Source organism: Musca vetustissima, unplaced genomic scaffold (genome assembly GCF_032173495.1).
Source record: "Musca vetustissima isolate MV318-11 ecotype Yass unplaced genomic scaffold, APGP_CSIRO_Mvet_v1 utg32663, whole genome shotgun sequence".
NCBI lineage: Eukaryota > Metazoa > Arthropoda > Insecta > Diptera > Muscidae > Musca > Musca vetustissima.
In genome coordinates this window covers 32,866-54,726 of record NW_026884452.1, presented here as the reverse complement: position 1 = coordinate 54,726, position 21,861 = coordinate 32,866, and the positions used below count along the sequence as shown (strand labels likewise).

Sequence of the window (21,861 nt, the reverse complement as noted above, 5' to 3'; positions counted from 1 at the left end):
TACCAGTAAACGTGGACCTACGTACATAAAATGCATGGATATTTGGTACCCAACAAGAACACTCTGTGCCAAATTACAGCGAATTTGGTTGTAAAATGTGTCTAATAGGCAAAAAATGCCTTAAATCGGGAGATACGGTTATATGGGGGGCTATATCAAAACTTGGACCCAGGGACCCCATGTTGGATTTCTCTATTTGCTTTGACACTAAAAACTTGTATGCAAAATTTTGGCCGCCTATGTCAAGTGGTTCCGCACTTAATGAGATTATACCCAATTTTTGGGTAAAAACTCGAGTATTTACCCACGCCTTTAAAGTATCAATATAGTAAATACCAAATAAATACCCACAAATGGGTATTTACTCAATTTACCGGGTATTTACCCACTGCCCATCTCTAATCATAAGCATTACTTTTTTGATGGACCATCAATGGTCTATCAAAGAGTTGTTTTTTATAAATATTTTGTCACGAACCATCAAAGACCTAATTTTTTTTATAAATGTTTTTCATCATCAAAGGCTTAGATTTTTTAAAAATAATTGTTTTCAATGACATGCTTATATTAAGACTAAACATATGATAACACTCTGTAATCTCAGTACACCACATCGAAGGAACTTTCAATAAGAAAATGTACACTTTAGCAGTCTGCATTGACATCGAAGGAGCCTTTAATAATGTCAGCATCGAAACACTTATCCAATCCTTAGAAGCCTTTTGTGTTGACCAGGCAATTATAGACTGGGTCAACCATATGCTAAGGAATAGATGGATAATCTGTAGCCTACAAGACATAACTATCAGGGACAAAGTAGGACAAGGGACACAGCAGGCAGGGATACTGTCAACACTCTCGTGGGTCACCACTATCAATAGTCTCTTAAGGAACTTAATCGAGGATGGTTTTGAACCAGTCTGTTATGCAGACGACGTTATAATACTTCTAAGGAGAAAGAACCCTAACTTACTATGCAGGAAGGCTGAAACGGCGTTAAACATTGCTTTTAATTGGGCGAAGCCGAGGGGTCTAAACGTAAATCCGGACAAAACGGAAATATGTCTCTTCACTAGAAAGGCAAAAATAGGACAGTACGAAGAACCAATCTTTCAACACAAAGTGATAGCCATATCAAATAAAGTCAAATATCTAGGTGTCATCCTAGATAGAAAACTTAGATGGAAAGACCACATACATCAACGGGTCGAAAAGGCCCATAGATGCTCGTCCTTCTGTAGAACAGCCGTGGGCTCTAAATTGGGTTTCAACCCAAAGATGGTATACTGGATCTACAAGAGCGTTATTAGGACAATTCTAACTTACGCGTCTGTAGTTTGGTGGACAGCAATTGACAAAAAATGTAATGTAATAGCACTACAGAAAGTCCAAAGAACTTGTTGTCTAGGCATATGCGGGGCAATGCGGACAACACCAACCAGAGAATTGGAAACTATATTGTACATACACCCAGTTAACATTCAAATAAAATACGAAGCGGCCATCGCAGCTTTAAGACTTAAAGCCATGAAGGAGTGGATCGACAGCGGACACAACACACTGGACGAAAATATACTTCAGGCTACGATCGGATACTCAATTAGCCACTTTGAGTCAGATCAAATACCTAAAACAATAGTAATCAAATTGTGTGAAATCCTGATACCGGACAGAGAGTTATGGAACAGCGGAACACTAGCACATATGCCTCCGGGGAACTGTTGTTACACGGATAGCTCCCGGCTAGCGGGAAAGACGGGACTGGGACTTTTTATTGAAGAACTGGGGACTGAAATCTCACTTCGCCTGCCAGATCACAATACGATCCTACAGGCGGAGGTTCAAGCTATAACGAAGTGTCTTAGATGGTTAAGCTCTAACTCTGGGCATAATAACATAAATATCATGACAGATAGTAAACATGCTATTAATGCAATAACATCCAAAACAGTTACATCAAAAACTGTATTGGAATGCATAAAAACAATAAACAATTTCTCACGACACGGTCTTGTACGTATAATATGGGTACCGGATCACTCAGGAGTCATAGGAAACGAGATAGCCAACCAACTCGCCAGACATGCTACTGACCTAATCAACATAGTTGTGAACAGTGCAAAACCTTTTAGCGCTTCATGTCTGGAATAACGAGAGGATTGGAAAAACACAAAAATCTTATGGGGAGACCCAAATGAGGATAAGACTAAGCAAATACTTACGCTAAACAAGAAAGAACTAAGCAGACTTATAGGCATTCTCACAGGACATCTTAACCTGCAGTCACATTTACACAAGATTGGGTGTTCGGGAAGCAGCAGGTGCAGAGCGTGTGGGGAAGACAACGAAACGTTGGAACATTTCCTTTGCCACTGCCCAGCTTTTGCATGCATTAGAACACAATTCATGAAGATCGACACTATTCCTGAACTAAATGACCTAAGGGGGTGTGAATGGAAAATACTAAAGGACTTCAGCAAGAACACAGAATTCCTAAAAGAATAGGGATATAAAAAAAATTAAGAATAATTCAATCTAAATACCTTTCCTTCCTAGAGCGCACAACAGGCCTCCTATGGCTTAAGTGTATGTAATGTCACAGTGGACATTTGGTGGTGTAAACCACCCCTCTTTTTAAACTAACTAACTAATCTCAAATTTTAAATAAAAAAATTATGCCAAAATGTATATTTCTTAAGTAGACCAAACACTAGACTTGATTCGACTGTTTGCATAAATTATATAATTTATACGGCTAATTGCCAGCAATTCGCAATGATTTCAAAATAATAATCATAAAACCTACTCATGATACCATTTCAAAACATGTCATGAATTTAAAATATTTTATTTACGAAAGATATTATTATTTTTATTTTATTTATTTTTTGGCACCTGTTTATCGAAATATTCTGAACAAAAATATGTACACCACATGGTCAAATGGAGCCTACTAGAATTGCCAAGAAAAACGACGATGTACAGAAGAAACAAACAATTGTTATTGCATTTTATAGTTTAGCAAACGAAATAGTTTTACTATAAAAGCTATGCTACTCTCAAGGGTTCTTCATCAGTTTCTAAAGAACTTCTTAAGAAAATCAAACAAAATGTTCAAATTCGTAAGTGAAATTAAAGTTTTTTTTCGATCTTCTTAATTATGTTAATTTTCTAAATTTTTTACATAACTACAGTTCGCCATTTGCTTGTTCGCCGTCCTTGCCTGTGCCATGGCTAAGCCCGCCATTGTTGCCGCTCCCTTGGCTTACTCTGCTCCTTATGTTGCTGCTCCCTATACCGCTGCCTATGCTGCCCCATACACAGCTGCCTACACCGCTCCCTATGCTGCTGCTGCCTACTCTGCCTACCCATATGCCTCAGCTTATAGCGCTTATCCTTATGCTACCGCTTTCCTTCGTTAAGGTTAATCCTAAAAACGTGCAAAATAATCTCGCAACGACAATGGTGTACCCCAAAGGATCATGAGAAAAGGATTTATGAATAATATTATTGTGTAATTGGTTGCCGTGTAATTTTTTATCATTTCTTTAAGAACTCATTTCTTTTGAGTTTTTGTATTTTAAATAAAAATGGACAAAAAAGTGAAAAGTCAATAAACAAAAGCTTATTTTCGGAATCAAAATGGCAACAAAATTGTTTTGTAATTTCTTCTATTTTTAAAATTAGGAATTTTAACAACCGAGGTATAAATAGGAATTTTAAATACAAAAAAAATATTTTCCAATTAGAATTTTTTAAAATTGATATCCTTAAAAGCTTGGATTCACAACAAAACCAGTAAGGAAAGTAGTAAAGACGGACTGGGCCGACTATATGATACCCTTCACCACTTTGGGTATATTCAACAGATGTATCCTATCGATGCACCAATTACATAAAACCGGACGAAAATATATATGGGAGCTACATTTAAATCTGAACCGATTTTCACGAAATTTAGCTCACGTCATTCTAAACTTATTTCAGTACGCTATGACAAATTTCGTGCAAATGGAATGATTTTCAAAGACTTTGGTGCACCATTTACCTAAAATCGGGCGACTATATATATATATATATATATATATATGGGAGCTTTATATACATCTGAACCGATTTTCATGAAACTTGACACACATTATTATAGACGCAATTCAGCACGCTATGCAAAATTTCGTGCAAAGATATATAGGGTCTTAAAAGCACCAATTACCTTAAATCGGATGAAAATATATGTGGAATCTATATCCAAATTTGAACCGATTTCAACGAAACTTTTCACAGGTTGGTTTATACTAATTTCAGTACGTTTTGTTCTTTCAATCATATATTGGTTCCTTGGTGTGTCAATTACTTAAAATCAATCGATCTATGCAATATTAGAACTTTGGTACATTATTTACATTAAATCTGACGGAAATATATATATATATATATATATCTTAATCTGAACCGATTTTCACGAAACTCAGCACACATCATTCCAGGAAACTTGGCATAAAGCACTTTACGCTCTATTAAGTACGTTATGCCAAATTTCGTGCAAATCGAAATATATATAGGGACTTTGGTGCATCACTTACATAAAATCGGACGAAACTATATATGGGAGCTATATCTAAATCTGGACCGATTTTCACGAAACTTGGCAGACATCACTCTAAGCTCAATTCAGTACGTTTTGCCAAATTTCTTGCAAATCGAAAGATATATATGAACTTTGGTGCACCAATTACATAAAATCGGACCAAAATATATATGGGAGCTATATCTAAATCTGGACCGATTTTCAGGAAACTTGGCAGACATCATTCTAGGCATAATTCATTGCGCTGTGGCAAATTTCGTGCAAATCGAACGATATATAGGGACTTTGGTGCACCATTTACATAAAATCGGACGAAAATATATATGGGAGCTATATCTAAATCTGGACCGATTTTCAGGAAATTTAGTAGACATCACACTAGGCTCAATTCAGTACGTTATGCCAAGTTTCGTGCAAATCGAAAGATATATAGGGACTTTGGTGCACCATTTACATAAAATCGGACGAAACTATATATGGGAGCTATATCTAAATCTGGACCGATTTTTACGAAACTTGGCAGACATTATTCTAGGCTTAATTCATTACGCTGTGCCAAATTTCGTGCATTTGCCTTAAATCGGACGAAAATATATATGGGAGCTATATCTAAATCTGAACCAATTTTTCTCAATTATATAGGGTTCCTCCCTGGGCCAAATAAGTGAAATGTGCCAAATTTCATCCAAATCGGATCATAAATGCGACCTGTACTTTGTTCACAAAAATACATGGACGGACGGACAGACGGACGGGCGGACAGACGGACATGCGTAAATCGACTCAGAAAGTGATTCTATGCATATTCTCAAAAGTAACTATGGGTCTATCTCGATTCCTCTTGCCTGTTACAAACATATGCACAAAGACATAATACCCTGTGTGGTGAAGGGTATAACAATTAAGGGGACTATCAATAGTTTGGAATTTTAAAAATTAATTTTTTTGAAGACTATCAAAAAGCAGCCGCCCCTCTAATTACTTGTCCACGTTCCTTTCACCGTGGGTGGTGTTGTGATGTTCGGTTTATAATTGTGGCCTATAGATCGACTCGTAAAAAAACACAACAAAAGTTATCGGCCCACTTCATCCCGAAATTGTTATTTGATCATCACCGAAAAGCATAGGCGTTGTCCTTGACCATAATTGAAACCTCATGGAAAATTTAAAGCGATCAGTGCTATATTTCCGCCCTCTAATGTGGTAATGGGTTACTAACTAAAATCTAACGTAAGCACCTGTAAATAGTTGAGTGTAACTTCCACATCCGAGTAGCTACATTACTATATTTGATATCTTGGATACCCTATCAACTACTCAGGTCTATATACTTCTGGAGTAAATGTATACGCCATAGAATACAAATGTTGTCATTTTTCACACAAAAGTCAGGGTCCATTTGACCCGCTAAATAATGACCGATCATTATTAAAGCAGGCATGCATATTCCTTGGCCCAATCCTCTTCTCCATGTAAAATTTCGCGATGTTCGGAACATAATTGCGGCCTCTGGAGAGACCAGAAAAACCGACAAAAATTAAGTATTTGGTCCATTTCATCCCCTAAATATTATCCGATCTCTACCAAAAATAATAGGGGTCTCCATTGCCCAGAACCCATTCTACATCTTACATTTCGTGAAGATTGTCCATAACTGTGGCCTGTATCGTGTTTACAAATTATAATGGACAGACGGACGGACACACATGTGTGGATCGACTCAGCTAGTCGAGATATGACGATCGGTATACTTAAAGGTGGGTCTAGGACCAATATTTCGCGGCGTTGCAAACTCTTGGGGCTGCACAACGCTATAATACCCTGACAACATAATTGTGTAGGTTATAAAAATACTTTTTCGAGAGCGCGGATTTAAAAAAAAATCGAGAACTATCAATAATTGCAAATTTTTATACCCTTCACCACACTGTGGTACAGGGTATTTTCGAGAACTATCAATATTTGCAAATTTTTATACCCTTTACCACACTGTGGTTGTACCCTTTACCACACTGTGGTAATTGGTGCACCAAAGTCTCTGAAAATCTTTCGATTTGCACGAAATTTGTCATAGCGTATTGAATTAAGTCTATAATGACGTGTGCTAAGTTTCGTGACAAATCGGTTCAGATTTAGATATGGCTTTCATATATATTTTCGTCCGATTTTAAGTAATTGGTGCACCAAAGTCCCTATATATCTTTCGATTTGCGCGAATTTTGGTATATGGTACTGATGGTACTGAATTAAGTCTAGAATGATGTTGCTGAGCTTCGTGAAGAGATTCATAGCTAGGCCCATTGACACAACGCACTGATGTATTATAAATTTGTCTCTGGCAAGTTTCCCTGAAATCGGTTCAGATATAGATATATAACAAACACGCGGCGTCTGTTAGGATACATATGTAGAATATACCCAAAGTGGTGAAGGGTATTATATAGTCGGCCCAGTCCGACTTTACTACTTTCCTTAATGGTTAAAAATTATTTTCGCGTGGTCTATTAAGGGAACCCGCCACTCCCATTCTCGATTTTTTTTTATTTTTAAGATTTTAAGTGGGCTGGTAAATGAATATCAATGCTTGTTAAGTTTTGTAACTTTTCACATATATATTTGAAGATTTACAGAGAAACGTGTCAAAATTTTGAACCGATTGGATTATTAGTTTTTGAGTTATCGTAAAACACTGCTTCGAGAAAAATGAGTTTAAAGTTTGAGAATCACTCTTGCCGTCACTTGATGCTGACACAATAAATCGGCTATATCTTCAAGAGTTCTTGAGATTTTCACTTGTAATTTTGTAGGGACATTCTAGAATTAGGGCAGATTCAAATTAACAAGCTTGGATTTGTTTAAATTATTTTTTCGAGCACTTTCAATAATAGTGGATTTTTAAACATTATTTTGTGCGAGAAAAATAAAACCAGGAAATGTTTGAGCTTTAGTAAAGTTGTAGATATTTTATTTTCGTTTCATTTTGAGATTCCAAATTAACATTTCATTTCATTCCAAATTCAAATCCGATCACATGAAATTTACTTCTTGAAGACGGTAACAACGGGAGCGGCAGCATAAGCGGCTGGGGTAGCAGCTACAACAGGTGCAGCAGCATAGGCGGCAGGGAAGGCAGCTGTGTGGGCGACAGTGTGGGCATTGTAGGTGCTAGCATAGGGAGCCACATAGCCAGCAGTGTAAGCAGCAGCGACAGCAGGAACAGCACCGGTATAAGCCACAGCAGGAGCTGTATAGGCAACGGGAGCAGCAGCCAACCAGGCGGGTTTAGCAGCACCAAAAGCGACGGCAAACAAAGCCAAGAAGCAAACAGCGAACAATTTGAACATTTTGAATGCGTTGTGATGTTAGAAGTTCTAAAAGAAATCTGATGCCATCCCAATTTTGGCACAATGCTTTTATACCGAAATTTTGTTTTAGAATATGAGCAATAAACATAAATTAAAATAGAACAAAACAAAAAACATCCTTGAGTTTTGAGTGAGGTATTAAACCACATTAATATCAACCGATGAATATTCTCATATGCTTTCCAAAAAAAAAAAAAAAATACCTACAATTGTTCTTGTTGTCAGCAGGCCAATTTTGCCGTGTTTATAGTTGGTGGAACTGTTTTGAAATTCCCTAAACGTTTACTTGGCGTATGATTTTTGGAATTGTCAGCGATAGTAAAATACGCTAAGCACGTATCAGTCGTAATTAATTTAGTCGCCTGGTTGTGGATATCAAGTTCAGCTATCTCTCATTATTATCATAAGCGTTGTCATAGCTAAAACCAGAAGCTTATTTACAACAAAGCAATAATAATACTAACACACAAAATGTTATTGAACTGGAATATGTCCATAGATATATGTCATTTAAATGTGTTTTACTAAATTATAAAATTAATATATATGTCTGGCGAATTATGCTAAAATATGATCAATAATCCGTTCGATTTCGATCATCACTGATTACACATTTCGTACCACTCGTTCATATATAGTACTTTAGAAAATTATTTATAAAAGAATTAACAAATCCACATTTACAAAAAGTCGGAGAGAAATTTTGGGAAATAATTGTTTTGAAAAATTCACGCTTGTGGATAGTTCGTTAGAAAATATTTTTGATAGACACTTACTTACTCAGCTGGCTTGTTACAGAACGGTTGTTCCATAAGCCGAGCTTAAAGAAAGATTTTCAAGCGCGTCGGTCTTGTGCGCAAATCCACCAATTTGGAAGACCACGTTCCAAGATGTTGTTTTCTACTTGGGGTTTCCATCTAATTCGTGGCATTCCCCTTCTACGGGAACCATCAGTAGGCTCGTTTTTATATGCCTTTTGAGCTGGGGCATTCTCATTCATCCGCACAACATGGCCTAGCCACCGTAGTCGCTGCAACTCAATACGACTATGTCGATGTCCGCGTATAAATTGTAGAGCTCGTGGTTCATTCGATGCCGATATTCACCGTCGACGCAGATCGGTCCGTAGATCTTTCGGAGAATTTTTCTTTCAAACATCCCAAGAGCTGCCTCATCTGCTTGGGCAAGTACCCATGCTTCTGATCCATATAATAGCACGGGTAGTATCAGCGTCTTGTAAAGTGTGAGTTTGATCTGGCGGGAGGTGGCCTTGCTTTTGAGTTGTTTGCTCAGACCATAGTAGCATCGGTTGGCCATCACAATCCTTCTCCGAATTTCAAAACTGATGTAATTTGTTTTATTTATGGTGGTACCAAGGTATATAAAGTCTTTAACTACCTCGAAGCTGTAGTTCTCAAGTTTCACAGTTGGTCCGAGTCTACCGGACGTCTTGCGCGTTGATACCATCAGCTTGGTCTTCTCGCCGTTTACTGCCGGACCCACCTTGGCAGACTCCTTTTCAGTTTGTTCAAAGGTGGCTGTTACCGCTCGCAATGTTCGACCCTTTCAACTTTGCGTCTCGTATGACCTTTTTCAGTAGGATGTTAAAAAGATCACACGACAAACTGTCACCTTGTCTGAATCCTCGTTCGTTATTGAAGGGCTCCGATAGGTCCTTTCCTACTTTGACTGCTGATCTTGTGCCACTTAAAATTATCCTGCATAGCCGTATTAATTTTGCAGGAATGCCGAACGTAGACATTGCTTTAAACACCTCTGAACGGATAGGGCTGTCAAATGCGGCTTTATAGTCGACAAATAGGTGGAATGTGTCGATGTGTTTTTCGTGGGTGTTTCCAAGGATTTGGCGCAGAGGGAAAATCGGGTCAATGGTGGATTTGCCAGGTCTGAAGCCGCATTGGTACCATGTGTTCCTTGGTTGTGGTTTTTGGTACCCAAGTGTTGCTTTGTAGGGAGTGGGCAATTCTTTGCCATTTTGTGTTAGATCGCACCTTTGCTGCTACATTAAGACGGGTGCGTACCTTGGCTGTTACAAGGTAATGGTCCGAATCGGTATTCGGTCCTCGGATCGATCGGACGTTTAAAACACTGGATGAATGCCTTCCGTCTATCACAACATGATCAATTTGATTTCTCGTTACTTGATCAGGAGAGATCCAGGTGGCCTTGTGTATATCGAGATACTTGAATCTGGTGCTGCTAACTACCATGTTTTTTGCTGCCGTGAAGTCAATCAACCTCATGCCGTTGTCGGATGTTTCTTCATGAAGTCTGAATTTTCCGACTGTGGGGCCAAAGATATTTTCCCTTCCGATTTATGAATTAAAATCTCCTAGCAGAATTTTAATGTCATGACCAGGGCAATGGTCATATGCTGTTTCTAGGCGCTCGTAAAATATGTCTTTGGTCTGTTCATCTTTATGTTCGGTCGGAGCCTGGGCGCAAATGAGACTGATGTAGAAGAACTTCGCTTTTTAAACGGATTATAGCAATTCGCTCATCTACTGGAGTGAATCTGGAGACAAGGTCTTTTATTCTCCTGTTAACCAGCCAACTCATGTCTCCTTTCATGGCAGTTATAATACAGGGCGTAATCGTCTGAGTTACTTACGCCTGTCCCTTTCCATCGCAGCAATAATATCGGCTTTGTACTTCTTGTGTCCATCGGCCAAAGCGAACACTGCGCCTGTTCTGTACAACGTGCGCACATTCCAAGTGCAGATTCGCAGATCGTGGTCCTTTATACGTTTGCGGGGTTCGTCAACATTAGGGGGTTTGGTTTTCTTTTTCTTTGCTTTTTTATAGTGGGTTGTGTTTTCCGGCAGTGGGCAACTAACCCGACGCCTCAATCCATTTTTTTATAGTTCTTATGGGTGAACTCGCGGCACATATTAGCTCACTATTTCATCGGGTGATGAAAATAGCTCCCCAGGTGGCACCGCGGGTAGGTCAGTGTCCACAATTGAGATGAAAGAGGGACCAAGATAAGCCTGGACTTCGCCATGTTAAAGCCAATCAGAGCGGTTGCTTGGTATATATCAACCCCTACGCCACCCAATAGACACATAGCCTCAAAAATCCACACATATTGATAGTCCTTTAGGAAAACATTTAAATAATCCACAGTTATTGGTAGTAATTTCTTTTTTAATCCACAAGTATTGGTATTCCTTAGAATTTTTAAACATCCATGCTTATTGATTAACCTTTGGATTTTTTTGGAATAAACCACACTTGTTGATAATGCTTTGGGAACAATTTTTAGACAATTAATATTTTAAAACACGCATATTTTTAGTCCTTTGAAAATAATTTTTGAAAAATCGACGCTTATTTGTATTTTCCTTCAGAACATATTTAAAAAAATCCACGCTTATTGATGGACCCCTAGAAAATAATTTAAAAAAAAATATTTTATTATTATTTTTATTATTTTTAAAATCCAGGCTAATCGAAAAAAACAAGGTTTTCTGAAGGTCCCTTTTGCTGGCCCGTAAAAAAATATATATATATTTTTTAATTTCATTCATTTTCTTTTCTATAATCTCTTCATAGATCATAACTACCATCTTATTAATAATGAAGTGATGCCACATGCCTTCCTCGTCATCTATTTTAATCGCCTTTCCTTGTTAGCATAATATATATTTGCATAAACTAGTGTCAGAGAACTTATTTTTAGTTTGTGTCTTCATCATCTTCCATACTCTCTCTCTCTCTCTCCCCACTTTTGAATCGTCATTGTTACCATTCTAAATTTTCGATCGGAAAAATTAAATATTCTATTCGATATACGCAGACAATTGCTAATGAATCTTTTAACAGACGTCGTCCGTCACCAATGATAATAGATAAGATGAAACACACACACACAAACACGCACTGACATAACTACATTCTCTTAAAGTAGTATGTGTGTGGGCAGTATGTAAAATGAGTGTTGCTGTTGCTTCATGAAATTTATGCATTAAGCATCTTGATTAGTTGCGGCTGCATTGTTGCTACTCGTACACACACATACATAGACTGCTTCTGTGCTTGCGACTGGAATTTGCTTGGGAAATTTTGTATGCAACACAAGACACAATTGTTTCACGTTAAATAATCATAAAAATTAAAATTAATTGACGTCACACAATTTGGAGCAGAATATTCAAAACGGAGGGGGAGAATAATTCTTTATGATTTCGAAAAAGCGGGTGGGGAGGTGTTATTTCCTACATATTAATCAAATCTCAATTTAATCTATAATTAAGCAATTAAAAATAGACTAGACAGTTTTGGGAAATATAATTGCGTCCGGGCCAATACGATGTGAACGTGGTGTGATTATCCAAATTAGAAATCATTAAAATATGAATGGCCATATTAATGGGAAGTGTGTGGATGTTTATGAGATATTGTTTTTACAGGATAGTTTGGGACGCAGCAATTTCTGAGAAGAAATTCGATTTTTAGCAGAAATCCAAATCTTGTTTTCTCGAGGTGAATATTTACGCCGTATAATAGAATAAATTTAGTCACTAAAGGTTTTGGGTGATTTGACCCTCGGAATATTGACAGATCCTAAACAGATCCTACCTGAAATCACAGATCTTTTAGGACATATTTTGAAATTTCTTACTTATGAGATAAATTCCAGAAAGTCGTCTATAAATACTTATTATTCCTTTCACGAAGTGGTTTACTTTGCTATCGGAAAATTTAAACAAATAAATTTCATTTTTCCCAAAAATTGTTTTTTTCCTTTTAATTATATTTCTAACAACAGACGAGAGGTTTAAAAACTTACATGGTTTCCAAAACTCCAGAGTATTTTTACATTAGACCTTGGATATAAATAAAATAATTGCCCTATAGCTATTGTATCAGACAATTATAAGGCAATTAGCAAATTAACAATTCGGTTAATGTCGCAGAAAGATAGAAAGAGAGCGTGATGGTGATTATGACAAAAATGAGTGAATAATGTTCTTGTCACATCTTTATACCCTTCACCACACTGTGGTACAGGGTATTATGTCTTTGTGCGTATGTTTGTAACAGGCATAAGGAAACGAGATAGACACATGGTTCCTTTTGAGAATATGCATAGAATAACTTTCTGAGTCGATTTATTCATGCCCGTCTGTCCGTCTGTAGATGTTGAATTGTAAACAAAGAACAGGTCGCATTTATGATCCGATTTGGATGAAATTTGGCACAAGTCACTTATTTAGCCCAAGGACGAAACCTATTGAAATTGGGAAAACTCGGTTCAGATTTAGATATAGCCCCATATATACTTTTCGTCCGATTTAAGGTAAATGGGGCACCAAAGTCCCTCTATATTTTTCGATTTGCACGAAATTTGGCATAGAGTACTGAATTAGGTCCCGAATGATGTGTGCAAAGTTCCGAGAAAATCGGTTCAGATTTAGATATAGCTCCCATATATAGTTTCGTCCGATCTAAGGTAAATGGTGCACCAAAGTCCCTATATATCATTCGATTTGCACGAAATTTGGCACAAAGTACTGAAATAGGTCACGAATGATGTGTGCCAAGTTCCGAGAAAATCGGTTCAGATTTAGATATAGCTCCCATATATATTTCCGTCCGATTTAAGGTATTTGGGTCTCCAAAGTCCCTACATATCGATTTGCACGAAATTTGGCATAGGGTACTAAATTGTGTCAAAAATGATGTGTGCTAAGTTTCGTGAAAATCGGTCCAGATTTAGATATAACTTCCATGTATATTTTCGTCCGATTTAATGTAAATGGTGCACCAAAGTCCCTATGTATATTTCGATTTGTACGAAATTTGGCACAGCGTAATGAATTAGGCCTAAAATGATGTTAGTTAAGTTTCCTGAAAATCGGTTCAGATTTAGATATAGCTCCCATATATAGTTTCGTCCGATTTGATGTAAATTATGTACCAAAGCCCCAATATATCTTTCGATTTGCACGAAATTTGGCACTGCGAAATGAATTAGGTCTAGAATGATGTGTGTTAAGTTTCGTGAAAATACGTTCAGATTTAGATATAGCTCCCATATATATTTTCGTTCAATTAAGTCCCTTAATATCATTCGGTTTGCACAAAGTTTGGCACAGCGTAATGAATTAGGTCTAGAATGATGTGTGTTAAGTTTCGTGAAATCGTTGAAATCGGTTCAGATTTTCCTTTAAAATTTGCGACGTCATCTGTCGAATATTACCAAAGTGGTGAAGGGTATCGTATAGTCCGCCCCGTCCGACTTTACTGCTTTCCTTACTGGTTTTCTTTTCGAAATGTGATAAACATTTAACATGAAACTCGGTCGTTGAATAATAATGGCAAGGTTTACTACGTGGGGGCGATATTAATGTTACATATCCAAAAATTCATACGAGTATCAAATATAAAAACAATAAATAAACATTTACCATTCTAGACCTTAAGTAATATGTATATATATACATATATATTTATTTATATATAACTCCTTTACATTCTCAACAATATTTGAATAGAGTAAGACCAAGTTGACAACTCATTGCCACACATTTTCTCCTTCATTGATTCCTTGGCCATAAGACTCCAAACTCATTCAACTTTTCAACTGGTACTAGTAGACATAATGGCACACACCAAAAGGCCAGCAAAGATAGCACAAATAATAGCAAACCAACAAAACATTAACGCCATCACCAAGAAAAATGTAATCCAAGGAGAGGGACCAATGCAAACAATGATGAGTGGCTGAAAATGCGAAATGACCTTAGCATTGCTAACACAGTTTTTCCATGACTGTGTGTCAATGGTTGTTATTGTCATTTGTTTGGTTGGTATAAATGGTAAATTGGTTGCACAGTGGTTAAAGTTATAAAAAAATAAATAAAAACTAGTAAGGAAAGTAGTAAAGTCGGACGGGGCCGACTATATGATACCCTTCACCACTTTGGTAATATTCGACAGATGACGTCGCAAATTTTAAAGGAAAATCTGAACCGATTTCAAAGATTTCACGAAACTTAACACACATCATTCTAGACCTAATTCATTACGCTGTGCCAAACTTCGTGCAAACCGAATGATATTAAGGGACTTAATTGAACGAAAATATATATGGGAGCTATATCTATATCTGAACAGATTTTCAGGAAACTTAACACACATCATTCTATACCTAATTCATTACGCTATGCCAAATTTTATGCGATTCGAAAGATATATAGGGACTTTGGTGCATTATTTACATTAAATCGGACGAAAATATATTTATGGGAGCTATATCCAAATCTGAACCGATTTTCAGGAAACTTAACACACATTATTCTAGGCCTAATTCATTACGATGTGCCAAAAAATCTGAACAAATTTTCAGGAAACTTAACACACATCATTCTATACCTAATTCATTCCCCTATGCCAAATTTCGTGCAAATCGAAAGATATATAGGGCCTTTGGTGCATCAGTTACATTAAATCGGACGAAACTATGTATGGGAGCTATATTTAAATCTGAACCGATTTTCAGGAAACTTAACACACATCATTCTATACCTAATTCATTACGCTGTGCCAAATTTCGTGCAAATCGAAATATATATAGGGACTTTGGTGCACCATTTACATTAAATCGGACGAAAATATATATGGGAGCTGTATCTAAATCTGAACCGATTTTTCCCAATTTCAATAGGGTTTGGCATATTAGGTCTCGTGAAAATCGATTCAGCTTTAGTTATAGCTTCCATATATATTTTCGCCCGATTTAAGGTTAATGATGTACCAAAGTCCGTATATATCGTTCGATTTTGACGAAATTTTTGCATAGCGTACTGAATTAAGTTAGGAATGATGTGTAGACTTCAGGGGAATAGTATCGAAAAAATTCGCCAAACCTAAACACTGTTCACCTTAAAGCTATATTTATTTATATGTGTGTGTGTCATTTGATTACGCGTAAACAAATTCAAATTCAGTGTCATCAATGACGTATTGAAACAATTACCAGAACCAAACAGCAGAAAACAAAATAGAAAATAACAAAGGCATCGATTTGAGCCAACGGGAAGGGGTGGGAGAAACATTGGGCCAATGCCAATCAATGCACCCATTAAGCTATCACAAAATATATATATCGTATCACTATTGGCACTACTACCACTATTGACCCATTGGACATAAATAAAGCAAACACATAACCTTCAAATAATGCATGGAACTAACAAATTTAAAATTTTACGCAATAATAATAATTGTTATGTATGAGTGTGTGTGTGTTTCACATTGCGTGTGGTGTGGTGGTGCTTATGTTGTTCAACCAACTATCAACGATAGTGGCAAAATGTTGTCCAATTAAGTTCAGATTTTTCTTCTTTTTAATTAACATTGACAGAAGTCAGACACAATGCTGTCCCAAAGGATGTCGTAACATTGATCCATTACCAAATGTATGTCGATGCTACTGCAGGTGATGATGTGACAAATTTAATTGGGTCATTTGTAATCAATGGAGTATTTAAAAGAAATACAAAAATAATTGCATTTGCAGGGGGAAAATAAAAAGTAAAATATATATATATATATATAAATTTTAGATCAAAATCTGTAGAAAAAACATTTGAGTGTGTATTAATTTGTTTCTACTGAAGAAATAGACCCCTAGCGCCTCTGAAGTTTTTTTCTGTGGATTTCTGGGGGTGTATATATATATAGCAGTATATATATATATATACCCTATATATATATATACTGAACTATAACTTTCTGCGGATGTTTATTCCGAGCCTGGGCAATATGTCGTGATATTTGCACCCGCTTCGCCATTAGCGCTATATTTCCGCCCGCTAGTGTGGTATACGTCCTTCAGGGGCAAATATATACGCCATAGAATACAATTTTTGTAATTATTCACACAAAATTCAGGGTCCATTTGACCCGCTAAATATTGACCAATCTTTATCAAAACAGGCATGCCTGTTTCTGGTCTGGAGCGACCAGAAAAACGGACAAAAATTAAGTATTTGGTCCATTTCATCCCCTAAATATTACAAAAACAAAAACAATAGGGGTCTTCATTGGCCAAAATCATGCAAAATTTCGTGAAGATTGGTCCACAACTGTGGCCTGTATCGTGTTTACAAATTATAATGGACAGACAGACGGACGGATGGACACACATGTCTAGATCGACTCAGTTAGTCGAGATATGACGATCGGTATACTTGAAGGTGGGTCTAGGACCAATATATCGCGGCGTTACAAACTTTTGGGCTGCACAAAGCTATAATACCCTGACAACATAGTTGTGTAGGGTGTGTATTCTGCCGAAAAAAATAGACCTTTCGGGGGAGTAACTTTTTTTTTGCCGAATAGGCGTCGCTAATTTTTTATAGAAAAAAATTACTCCAATAAGTCAGATGTTTGTGACTTTTAGCTTTTTAGAATAAGTAAAAATGTCGTTGAAATCGGTGGGATGTAATTTCTTATACCCTCTACAAATACCTAAAATCTTCATGGTAAATATTCAGGCGTAGTTTTGACAGTTTTGTCAATTCGATTGAAAAACACACCCAAAACCCAAAATTCCGAAACGCCGTTAACTTAACACGTGGACCAATATCGGCAATTTTTGTTAGAAATATTATAGTAACAAATCTTGGAACACAAAATATTAGCAAATTCAGTTGAAACCGTACCAAAAAGTAATATACCCAGAAAATTTAGCAAATATTCCAACAATTTTAGTATGGAGATTAAGGATTAAGTTTTTTGAGAAACCTACCCAAAATTCGGAAGTTTCGAGATAGCCTTGAAATGTCGGTATTCCTTATATATCGAGGATATCCCAAAACTTGTGCCAATATTGATTATTTATCCAATTTATGTATCCAATTCAAGTAGCAGTAGCAATGTATGTGCAAAATGTAAAAGCTTTATTGCTCTCTATATATATATATATATATATATACACGGTACGGGAATAAAAAAATGAATAATATTTTATATGGAAATCGTAAAAACGTTTATGGACTATTATTCCGAATTCCACCTATATTCCTAATATCAAGTTTATTCCCATTTACTGCCCCTCATACACATATGCACTAATTTCTGAGATCTCTTTCTTTTTTCCATTATTCAGATTCAAATATATATTTCAGCAAATTCCTACCGGTTCCAAATTTAGTTCCTTTCAACACTTTCCGAACACATGTTCAAAACTACCTCCAAATATCAACTGTTTTTCTAATTTCACCAAATTTCGTACAAGTATATACCAAATTTTAGAGTTCCAGCTCTCTATCTCCCTTACCCCAATCCAAATTTTTGAATCTACACTCTAAAAGTAATCTTAATTCCTCCATAGTCTAGATTGTAACAATTTAGAACTTTTTATACCCTCCAACATAGTATGGAGGGTATATTAAATTTGTCATACCGTTGGTAACACATCGAAATATTGGTTTCCGACTCTATAAAGTATATATATTCTTGATCAGGGTAAAATTCTCAGACGATATAGCCATGTCTGTCCGTACGCCCGTCCGTCTGTTGCAATCACGCTATCTTCTGAAGGAATTGAGTTGGGGTGCTGAAATTTTGCATAGGGTTGTCTTTTGTCTGCAGGCAGATCAAGTTCGAAGATGGACTTTATCGGTCCACGTTTAGGCATAACTCCCATATAAGGGTACCCTCCAAATTTCGGTATATTGGGATTCTTGGGCGTGTTTTTCAACCGAATTCGCTGAAATTTGGTACATTGGGTTCTTATTGGGCACTAAATGTCTCCACCAATAATTATAAGTATAGGTCCACTTTTTCTGGTAGCCCCCATATAACAGTACCTCCTAATTTTCAGAATTTTGAGGGTTTTGGTCCTATTTTTCCACCAAATTGGCTGTAATTTAGTATTTTGAGTTCTTAATAGGTACCAAATCTCTCCACAAAAAATTATGAATATAGGTCAATTTTTTCGGGTAGCCCCCATATAAGGGTACCCCCCAATTTTCGGTATTTTGGGGTTCTTGAGCGCGTTTTTCAGCCGAATTCGCTGAAATTTGGTAGATTGGGTTTTTATTGGGCACTAAATGTCTCTACAAAACTTTATAAGTATAGGTCCACTTTTTGAAGTAGCCCCCATATAACGGTACCTCATAATTTTCAGTATTTCGAGGGTTTTAGTCGTATTTTTCCACCGAATTGGCTGTTATTTAGTATTTTGAGTTCTTAATAGGTACCAAATCTCTCCACAAAAAATTATGAATATAGGCCTATTTTTTTGGGTAGCCCCCATATAAGGGTACCCCCAATTTTGGATATTTTGGCGTTCTTGAGCGCGTTTTTTAACCGCATTTGCTGCAATTTGGCATTTTGGTGTCGTATATGGTAACAAATCTCCCTACCAAAAATTATTATACCCTACACAACTATGTTGTCAGGGTATTATAGCTTTGTGCAGCCACAAAAGTTTGTAACGCCGCGAAATATTGGTCCTAGACCCACCTTTAAGTATACCGATCGTCATATCTCGACTAGCTGAGTCGATCTAGACATGTGTGTCCGTCCGTCCGTCTGTCCATTATAATTTGTAAACACGATACAGGCCACAGTTATGGACCAATCTACACGAAATTTAGCATGTAGGATGGGTTCTGGCCAATGAAGACCCCTATTGTTTTTGATAAAAATCGGTTAATATTTAGGGAATGAAATGGAGCAAATACTAATTTTTTTCGGTTTTTCTGGTCGGTCCAGAGGCCATGGAGAAGGGGATCGTGGATAAGAATAAGCATGCCTGTTTTGATAAAGATCGGTCAATATTTAGCGGGTCAAATGGACCCTGACTTTTGTGTGAAAAATGTTGATTACAATTTTTTATTCTTGATACCAATTATATGGCTGTATGTACTCCGATGCGGCAGTTATACGTAATTAATTAAAGGTGACTATGTGCATATTATTACTATTACTCCATTAGAGGACGGAAATCTCGCGCTGATCGCTTTGAAATTGTACATGAAGTTCCGATTATGGTCAAGGACGACGCTTATAAATTTCGGTGAAGTTGAGATTTCATTCAGGGCGTACAATGAACCGAAAACTTTAATTTTGCCAGATTTTCTAGTCGCTCAAGAGGCAATTATTATATACAGAACATCACATATTTTACAAGGTGAATTGGATCTGACCAAATACTTAGAGCGGTTGTTTAGATGATGATCGGTCAATTTTCCGAGTGTCAAATCAACCAAAACCTAAAGTGACCAATTTTTTATTGTATGGCGTAAAAACTCACTTCAAGAAAAACATTTTGGAAAATATGCAAGACTTAGAAAGAGGAGTTGTTGATCTGTAATCGGTAAAAAGGGTGCAAATATCACGAAATATTGCCCAGGCTTTTCGTAGTAGTTGTGTAGGGTATCATGTGGTCGGCCCCGTCCGACTATACTGCTCCGCTCACTGGTTAATATTCGTCCCTTTGTGGGGTAGTCCCCATATAACCTTTTTTATATTAAAATAGTTATCTGATTTGTTCTGGGTTTGGTTCTAAGACTCTGTTGTAATCATTTCACTTGCGGAGGATAGAACGTAAGGTTCGATAATGTACTATATATGAACTATAGCCCGGATTTAGGCCCAGGCCTAGCCCCTGTGTGGGACCAGAAGGAGTGGATCGATATTTCCCATCTTCGAACTTGAACAAAGTTTGAAATAAATAATAATATAGGCAATGTTTGGATGAAATCAAAATTTTCTGAAATGGATTTGGTCAAAAAAAAAAAAAAAAAAAAAAAAAAAATTGTGGGGTTTAGAACCAATATTTTGACGAGTCACATTTTCACTGTATCAAGATATATATACACCCTCATTAGCCATAACGCTGAGGGTATAAATATTCATTAAAAATTGCTGAAGTTATGGTTTACATAATCAGTTTGTAGAAACGTGACTTTATGGTATGTTCCCTTTATTTTCATTTCAAGTACTTGACATCCAAGTTCGGCCCGGCCGAACTTAACTCTTTTTCACTTGTTAGTACTCGTAAGTACGAATTTCAAAAAAAAAAAAAAAAAAAATAATAATAATAACTCAATTCTGCTTTCAAATGGTAATCGAAAGTCCAAATTTAAGAATTTCACGTCTAACTGTTCATCGAAATCCAAATTTTGTCAAATTTCATACACTGCAACAGTAACCATTATCCAAATTTTAGGTTTCCAATTCTCTCCCTTCACCCAAACCCAAATTGTACCAAATCTAGTGCCATTTAGCACTTATCGTACACATAAATACGACTTCCCAAAGCTGTCCCTAGAGCCAAAAAATACAAAACTATTCAAAATATCGTTGTTAAAGCCATTCATTGCTTTATAATCACAACATTTTCAATATCCTAGCAAAATTTATTGTCAGAAATGTTATATTTGCAGCTAAATCCATAAAAAATAAATGTTATCTCATCAATTACTTGAAAATTCTAATAAATTATTTCCACAGTTATCACAAATCCTGTGCTTTTTCTGGGAATTTAATTTGTCCGATTTTTAATTAAAACGTAAACAGTCGAGTTTTAATTGAAAATATGAATTAGTATATCTGTTGTTGTTTTTTTGTTATATTTTATTTTCAAAGAAAAAACACAACGATTGGCATAATCAAAACGACCACAAGCTGTTTCAGATTATGTTTATTAATTCATTGTCGGTACAGAAAAAAAGAGTAAACTCACGTTTTCCCTTATGCAATCGCCAGCACTCCACAAACATCACCCCCACCACCGCAGTGCTGCCCCGATGTCATTAAAATGGAAATTATAATTATTAGTTGTGATTAAAAATTTCGATGTAATGAAAAATGAAAACCTTTTAATTGAATGGCGGGGATAAAAACGAAACACAACATTGCAGT

At 36.5% G+C, this 21,861-nt stretch overlaps 2 protein-coding genes across 2 annotated transcripts; one reads left to right on the top strand and one right to left on the bottom strand.

The window, feature by feature from the left end:
- Window positions 1-3,110: 3,110 nt before the first annotated feature.
- Window positions 3,111-3,422, top strand: LOC133331463 (cuticle protein 4.9-like). Its single transcript, XM_061539856.1, has 2 exons — window positions 3,111-3,122; window positions 3,195-3,422. Exons 1-2 carry the CDS (start codon window positions 3,111-3,113, stop codon window positions 3,420-3,422), a joined length of 240 nt encoding a protein of 79 aa, XP_061395840.1.
- A 4,204-nt stretch (window positions 3,423-7,626) lies between these two features.
- LOC133331465 (cuticle protein 38-like) lies at window positions 7,627-7,960 on the bottom strand. Its single transcript, XM_061539858.1, has one exon. The coding sequence runs from the start codon at window positions 7,930-7,932 to the stop codon at window positions 7,627-7,629; it is 306 nt and encodes a 101-aa protein (XP_061395842.1). The 5' UTR covers window positions 7,933-7,960.
- Window positions 7,961-21,861: the final 13,901 nt, after the last annotated feature.

Coding starts and splice junctions, on each gene's coding strand:
- LOC133331465 (XM_061539858.1), bottom strand. CDS start 7,932: ATGTTCAAATTGTTCGCTGTTTGCTTCTTGGCTTTGTTTGCCGTCGCT.